The sequence below is a fragment of the Brassica oleracea genome, chromosome C8 (assembly GCF_000695525.1).
Source record: "Brassica oleracea var. oleracea cultivar TO1000 chromosome C8, BOL, whole genome shotgun sequence".
NCBI classification, from domain to species: domain Eukaryota; kingdom Viridiplantae; phylum Streptophyta; class Magnoliopsida; order Brassicales; family Brassicaceae; genus Brassica; species Brassica oleracea.
The window spans coordinates 24,172,858-24,180,368 of NC_027755.1; the positions used below are offsets into that span (position 1 = coordinate 24,172,858).

The window sequence follows — 7,511 nt, forward strand, 5'->3', positions numbered from 1 at the left end:
ACGCCTTGAATCTACTGAATGCATCACTCTTTTCTTTCATCAAGATTGACCACATGTATCTCGAAAAATCGTCTATTATCACAAATATATACTTGTTATTTGCGATAGTTGGTGGAGCAATTGGTCCACATAGATCAGCATGTAGTAGTTCCAGTGGTTTTGAAGCTCGGAATGTGGTTGATTTTGGGAAGGTTTGTCGGGTTTGCTTTCCCACCAAGCAAGACTCGCAGAGTCTTTTCTCGTCCCCTATCTTGGGTAAACCTTGCACCATCTCTTGTTGGGACATCAATTTCATTGTCTTAAAGCTTACATGTCCTAACCTTGCATGCCACTTCCACGTTTCATCTTCTAGTTTTAAGTTTAGACACATAGGCTTACCGATCTTGAGTTTTATCTTGTACAACCTGTTTGGAGATCTGGTTACTCTGGCCATTAATCTCCCGCTTGGGTCATGTACTGTTAGGTAGTCTAGTCTCATCCTTACATCACATCCCACTTCCGTAGCTTGTCCTAGACTTAGGATGTTGCTCTTGAGGTCAGGAATGTAGTATATGTTTGTAACTAGCTTTTGTTCTCCGGTTTTGCCTTGAAATATGATTGATCCTTTGCCTTCTATGTTGACATGCGAATCATCTCCAAATTTCACTTTGCCTTTGATATTGCAATTGAGTTCTGAAAAATATGACACATTCCCTGTCATATGATTGCTGGCTCCGTTGTCTAAGTACCAAATATCTTCTTCTCCTTTCTTGGTTTCGTATTTCTTTGGTACCAAATTTTCTTCGTTTAAGAATACAATCTCGTGCATGTAAAGAGATGGATCAGCTTCTTCTGTCTCCACTTTGTTTGCTTCTTGTATCTTTTGGAGTCTCTCAGGACATACAGATGCAAAGTGGCCATTCTTATCACATCGGAAACAAACAATCTTTGATCTGTCCTTCTTCTCCTTTTCTTGACTTTGATTGTTTGTTGTGTCTTGTGAGTTTCCTCTGCCTCTTCCTCATCCTCTGTATCCTCTTCCTCCACGACCACGGCCTCTCCCTCGAGCTCCATTGTTTTGTTGATATGAATCTGAATATAAGAGCTTTCCTTGTGCATCTTGATCGTCATCAAGAATTCTTTCTTCGTAAGCTTTCAATCTCCCGATTATATCTTCAAACGGAGTAGTATTTAAATCCAAAACTTGCTCGAGAGATGTTGTGATCTGTATGTACTTGCTCCTTGGTAGACTATTTAAGAATTTCTTTACTAGAATATTTTCTTCAATGATCTTTCCAAGTGCCGCTGATTTAGACCCCATCTCTGACAACTTCCCCGAGAAGCTATCTATAGTGTCTGAGTCTTTCATCTTGATCCTGTCGAATTCGGTCATGAGGGTTTGTAGACGCGCTTCTTTGACACGATCAGCTCCTACGTTGCGTGCTTTGACCGCGTCCCATATCCCTTTGGAAGTCTCTTGCTCGCCGACTTGCAGTATCATAGCCTCCGGGATTGCTTGAAACAGTAATCCAATCGCGATATTGTTCTTGTCTATATCCTCCATGCCAGGTTCGATGGTTTCCCAAACTTTATAGATCTTCAGTAAGACTTTCATCCTCATGCTCCATACCGTATAGTTTGTAGCGTTCAGTATGGGACATTGGATGGTTGGTGGTGTGAATTCCTTTGTGCGTATAATCGTGTTGTCGTCTCCCATGATTATAACCTAACGCTCTGATACCAAATAAAGTAGCTTGAACACACACGATTTATAAAGAACTTGCTCTCTTTATTGAATGCTTTAGAAAATATGCTCAAAACTAAAACACTCCTCTATCGTTATATCAATACCACAACTCGGTATGTATATATATATTAGAGTAGATTTCCTTTTCCTAATAGTTATATATAACTCCTAATGCTACTAGATATATATGAAAGCTTGTCTTATCCTTATCCAACTTGATAAAGGATATCTTGAGCTTCAAGCTATCAAAGCTTACCCAACAGTTATAGTCTTCCTTAGGAATAATAGTGGTGGTTACTTTGAGCTTCTTGTACTTAGTCATCAACAAATGAGAGCTCCTCACACTTATCGTAGTTGTCCTACTCTCCCAGTCCTCAGCATCGATCTCCACCTCAGCTTTTTGTGAACATATATAAAAAAAATAGGGTTTTAATCTAGAAATATGAGCTAAATGACAAAGTATAGAAACGTTTACCATCATCTTTAGATGCTCCGATGAAAGCTTTAAAGCATTCGTCCGCCGTATAATCAGTGTCAATGGAGTTGACCTTATGATTTAGTTCATAAAGATTATAGACATCGGTGGACCTGATGTATTCGAGTAGAGTGCTGACGATCCACATTGGATCTATTATGTCATAGCTAATCTTCTCGAAATCGACGGACCACGCCAGGCTGCTAGGTATCATGTCTCTCGTAGGAGTGACGGTGAATGTTGCTTCGATCTTCTTGAAGAAGTCCGAGATGTGATACCAAAATATGCTCATCTTCACTGTTTTTTTCTCCAAATTCTCTGACTCGATTTGGAACCTCAACTCCACTACAATGAAACATAGAAATTGACTTAAGGGTTTCAATCGATGAACAAGAAACTAAAATGAAAGTTGGAAGATAGTTAAGGGTCATTTACCAGCAGAAATTGAATCATGATTGTAGCACTTCCATTCTCTCTTTCTGGTAAAATATTTAACGAACTCGTCTGCGGGAGATTCTATGTCAAGAACCCCATAATAAGAACCGTGTAGCATAGACGGGAAATGAGCTAAAATTTTGAACTCTGCCATTCTCTTTTTTTTTTTTGTAAGTATATGTTTTTGTGGGTTTGATTATAGTCATCTCTCGATGAATGTGTTTATATAGAGAGAGAGTTCAGTGCAAATTGCTTAAACTAGTTTTACCTAACCCCACTCGCATTACCTTTTTCATCATACCGAATCTTTCTATCTATAAACAAAGCTTCGCAGTATTTACTATTTGCCTCTGTTCGGAACTACAACTAGGCTAGGCGTTATTCCAGCGGTAATCCGGGCCTATAATTATATAATTTTTTATATATAATTTTAAACAGTTTTTTTTTATTCGTAAATTGTGAGTTTAGTATAAAAAAAATCTCTAAATGTAGTATGTATGTGTTTGTTTTGGGGTTTGATAGCAAATTATAATTATTTAGTAATGAATAATTACACAAAATCTGTCAATAATGAGTAAAAAATAATCAATCGTGTTTTAACTTACACGGACGGAAAAAAAACAAAACAAAATTTAGGCGGTCAACGTGGGATTAGGCGGGAATTAGACGGTCAACGCGGAAATTAGGCGATTTTACGCGGATCAACGCGTAGCTACACCGATTTGAACATAATCACTGTAGTCAACCTTCAAACAGTACCTAGGCGGCCGTGTTTTCAAACAGGACTATTTACTGACACTCAGTTAATTTATTTGGCAGATGGGAAAATAAATTAGCTGTACATGCCAAATTGATATCGCCTGCCTAAAAGTATCAATTAACTCAAACTAAGCGAATTAATTTAATTTCGCTGTAACTGATTCTCTTTTACTACATTTTAACTATGTAAAACTGATATATATCAAAATCTTATATATCATGACTTTGTGATTTTTTTTTAAAAATGGACTATCTACTAGAGTTGGTCACGTTACATTTTAATTTATTAATAATCTTGATATTAAATAAAACGCATTATTAAATACACAAATCAAGCTCACTTATTTATTGTTTCCATGATCTTCTCAAACAGTTTCCTATATTTTCGAAATTGATATCTCTTTAAATACTATTGTTTTCCATAACATCATAAATAATATCTTCTAATTAAAATACTTGATAGCAGATTTGGATTGAATATATATCAATAATTTAATGTTATAATAGTATACTTCCATATGTTAATTATTTACATATTCCCCGATTTAACTTTTATAATTATATTTTTTTAAAAATAACAAAAATCAACATTATCTAACAATGATTAATATATACTACATTTAACCAATGAAAATAAATTTACAACTATATAGTTTAGTTTAAAAATTAAACAAAAACTAAATGTTCAATTATTTTCTTGATAATATAAATCAATGAAGCTAAAAGTTTAATTTTTAAATTTTTTTCTAAATTTGTGAAATGTTAAGATGCCAATAAAACAATATTTTATCAATCTTTATAAATATTTACGATTTCAATAATAAAAAATAATCCAAAAAAATATATAAAAGAAGATACAAATACATGTGAAAGTTTGAAACAATCTATTCAATGAAAAAAAAATATACCATACAATTATTATGTTTTAAAATTGATAGACACCTCATATATATAATTATATATACCAATATAGAATTGAAAACAAAATTTTTATATAAAAATAAATTAACACAAACATCCGCGCGGGTCAAGATGTAGTGAAGATATTAAAATAGTTTTGACAAACCATGCCAAGTCTCATTGACATCACAACTAATTGAATAAAGTTTGACCCGTGTTTGAAATGCAGGATCCACATATATTTTTTCTTATTGTGATATTTGAATTTATAAATGTTATACTTTATTTGCTATAACAATTAAATAAACAGTTATAACTTTTAAAATAATTTTATGATATTAAATTGTAACAAAAATGGTGATAGCTATATAAAGTAAGTTTTCGTAAAATATTTAATTATATAATATTACATAGTTTATTTTAATTATAATATCAGTATTTTTTTTTAAAACAGAAAATTTAAATAATGATATAAAATATATTTTTATGAAAGTATATTTTTATGTAGAACAAAGTGAATATGATGAAATTAAAATAATGATCTCGTTTTAGTCGTCACTTAGTTTCTTTTTGGAACACAGTCACTTAGTTTATACAAACTGATTGTTGTAAATTTTAATTTAATTGTTTCACGAAAATTTTCCAGACTTTTAAACCAACTTTTAATTGGAAACAATACAATATGTGCTTTAATTTATCCAAATTAAAGATTTAGTGCGCACACAGTTTCAGTTTTTCCATATTACAAGTCCTTTTTTCAGAAAAAGAAAAGCTTGTAAATATCTTCATTTGACACTCTCGAGTTATTGGTCAATTAGTTTTAGCTTCTTAGGGTTAACAATAAATCTATAGCTTCCAAACAAAATAAGGAATTCTCAATGATTTTTAAAGGTACAAATATATGTGAACTGTAACTAAGCAACGAGTTGCTACTCTGCATATCTCAATAAACAATCTAATGAATTGTGGATTGGTTCCGCTATTTGTAATATTATAACCATCGATCCAACAATAACTATATGCCAATCGATATATTATTCATAGTTTTATGTATGAATCTATACATCCCCTGATGTCAAACGTTTATAAGAGCTATATGCATATATACTGTAATAAATATAATATATAGTATGCTAATTTATGTATACATTTTAATATGCATATAGATGAACATTATACCATGATTAAGAGTGAAACCCAAATAGGTTTCTTATTTTTTTTCTGTCTGAATAATAAAAAAAAATTAAAAACCAACCAATCGTGGACCGCCACATGTCAGTGGGCCCCACAAACAGTGCAAGAAACCAGTGAATAGTGGTTCTTATTCTGCAACCGGTTTTTGCTTTTTTATGGACCCCCCTTAAGAAACCCACTGAACCCCCCCCAAAATCCGGCCCTTACGATTAGTTAGAACATGTTTATTTAAGAAGCTTGTCCTCAATCTTCTTTAAGAGATTAACAGCGGTGTTGATAAGTGTGGGTCGTGGTTGTCATCGGTAATTTATCCCAAACTCAGCTGTCTATTCACGTGGCTAGCGTCACCGCCTTAAGCGTCATGGAGTTACTCAAGATATCAGGGTTGATCCTTAGGGGTTTAAATTTGATTGAGAAATATGAATTGAATGATAAATCAGTTAGATGTATGTAATGTAAAACGTTACCATCACGTTTTTATGTTTCCATACAATTCGTTACCTGACACTAAACGTCAACTCAACGGTAGTTTAATCTTGTGAATCGATTTGCCGTTTCTTAACTGTTTTCGATTGAAACCTTTTAAGTGAAATTGTTATCTTATATGTGTTCGAATTCACTTTGTTGATATTGTTTTCGTTCCTTCTCGTTGGTTTGCTTCCTTCTCGTTAATTTGCTTTAACTCTGTTAGTGATTGTTTAACTCTGTCTGTTTTCAATTTTTTTTCCAGGTTAACGATAATGGGACAATACAGTTACAGCCAGCCATCTTCATCATCAAACTCTCAAGACTTAACCTCCCTCCTTCAAGCCGAAGCTGAGATGTACACGGCTGAAGCTGAGATTAGTCAGTGGAATGCAGAAGCCATTCACTACGAACCATCACCAGAGGGTGATGATGGAATCCCCAGGACATGCTGCTGTGGGTCGGAGCTTGGTCACGGATATTCCCAAACTCCTAAACATCCATACCGACGGTACATTACGTGCGCCAATGCTGATGATGGAGACTGCCACGTCTGGAAATGGTGGGACGTGGCGGTGGAGGAGGAGATGAGGGACATTCAGACGGAGCTTAGTGAGCTTAAGGGTGAAGCCAATGAGCGTGAGCAGAAGCTGCTCATCCTTGAGAAGAGAATAGGCGAGTTTACAAAGAAGAAATCAGGAGCTAAGCTAATGGTCTTTACCATAGTTTTAGTAGGGTTCTTTACCATATTTTCAGTAGGGTTGGTGTTTCTTATTAATGTGCTAGGTTAGTTCCTTTAATTGTTTCATCTCTTTTAGTTTTCAAATTTGATAGTTTGAGAAAGTTGATTGTTTGTTCTTCTTTTTCAAGAAAAGTTGGAAAGGATTTAAAGGAGTGGGGAGTACCATCTTTGTTTCTTTAACGAGGTAATTTTTTAACTTTCTGGTGTTTTAACTATTGAAAACAATTAGTGGTGTTTTAGAAACCGGAAGGAAAAATAGTTAAAATACTTAAGTTGCTAGTAGCTACCATTGTACTTTACTTACTCAAAGAGTTAATGAAACTCAATTGCTTTCCACCCTATGAGCTTGTTTGATTTGATGTGCTTTTATTGGTGTAGAATAGTTAAAAAACTTAAGTTGCTAGTAGCTACCATTGTACTTTACTTAGTCGAATAGTTAATGAAAATCAACTGTTGTGATCTGATTGCTTTTAATTAGTTAAGTGATAGAAGACTTATTAATAAGCTCTCTGTGTCGCTAGTAGAGTGTCACAAAGAAACAATTGAAACCATGGCTAATAACTCACAAATTTTTACTAGATTTCTCCTTAGTCAAAATACAGTTGACCTTGATTCACCAGAACCTTTTTGGTTCGGTAGTCAAGGTCCTGATGAGTCTGGTAGCGAGGTTCCTGTTGCGTCTCCTGCGCTGTCTGGTACCGACGTTGGTGCTAAGTCTGGTGTGAATTCTAATCCCTCTGAGAGGAGGAAATGGACTCCTTATTGGTGCTTGGCTAAACACCAGTAAGGACCCTGTGGTGAGCAACGAGCAGAAA

At 34.3% G+C, this 7,511-nt stretch overlaps 3 protein-coding genes across 3 annotated transcripts; 1 reads left to right on the forward strand and 2 right to left on the reverse strand.

Moving 5' to 3' along the window:
- Positions 1-1,000: 1,000 nt before the first annotated feature.
- On the reverse strand, positions 1,001-1,696 carry LOC106309005. Its single transcript, XM_013746095.1, has one exon. The coding sequence runs from the start codon at positions 1,694-1,696 to the stop codon at positions 1,001-1,003; it is 696 nt and encodes a 231-aa protein (XP_013601549.1).
- Positions 1,697-1,874: 178 nt separating this feature from the next.
- On the reverse strand, positions 1,875-2,811 carry LOC106309006. The gene is made up of 3 exons (XM_013746097.1): positions 2,637-2,811; positions 2,202-2,546; positions 1,875-2,122 (listed from the first exon to the last, which is right to left on the reverse strand). Exons 1-3 carry the CDS (start codon positions 2,788-2,790, stop codon positions 1,875-1,877), a joined length of 747 nt encoding a protein of 248 aa, XP_013601551.1. The 5' UTR covers positions 2,791-2,811.
- Positions 2,812-6,229: 3,418 nt separating this feature from the next.
- Positions 6,230-6,825, forward strand: LOC106311510. The gene is made up of 2 exons (XM_013748695.1): positions 6,230-6,744; position 6,825. Coding segments are annotated over exons 1-2 (516 nt in total).
- Positions 6,826-7,511: the final 686 nt, after the last annotated feature.

Excerpts from the sequence above, each read along its gene's own strand:
- LOC106311510 (XM_013748695.1), top strand. The coding sequence starts at position 6,230 with ATGGGACAATACAGTTACAGCCAGCCATCTTCATCATCAAACTCTCAA.
- LOC106309006 (XM_013746097.1), bottom strand. The coding sequence starts at position 2,790 with ATGGCAGAGTTCAAAATTTTAGCTCATTTCCCGTCTATGCTACACGGT. Across the intron at positions 2,547-2,636 it reads TCATGATTCAATTTCTGCTG|TGGAGTTGAGGTTCCAAATC; the intron begins GTAAATGACCCT and ends GTTTCATTGTAG. Across the intron at positions 2,123-2,201 it reads CGGAGCATCTAAAGATGATG|CTGAGGTGGAGATCGATGCT; the intron begins GTAAACGTTTCT and ends GTTCACAAAAAG.
- LOC106309005 (XM_013746095.1), bottom strand. The coding sequence starts at position 1,696 with ATGGGAGACGACAACACGATTATACGCACAAAGGAATTCACACCACCA.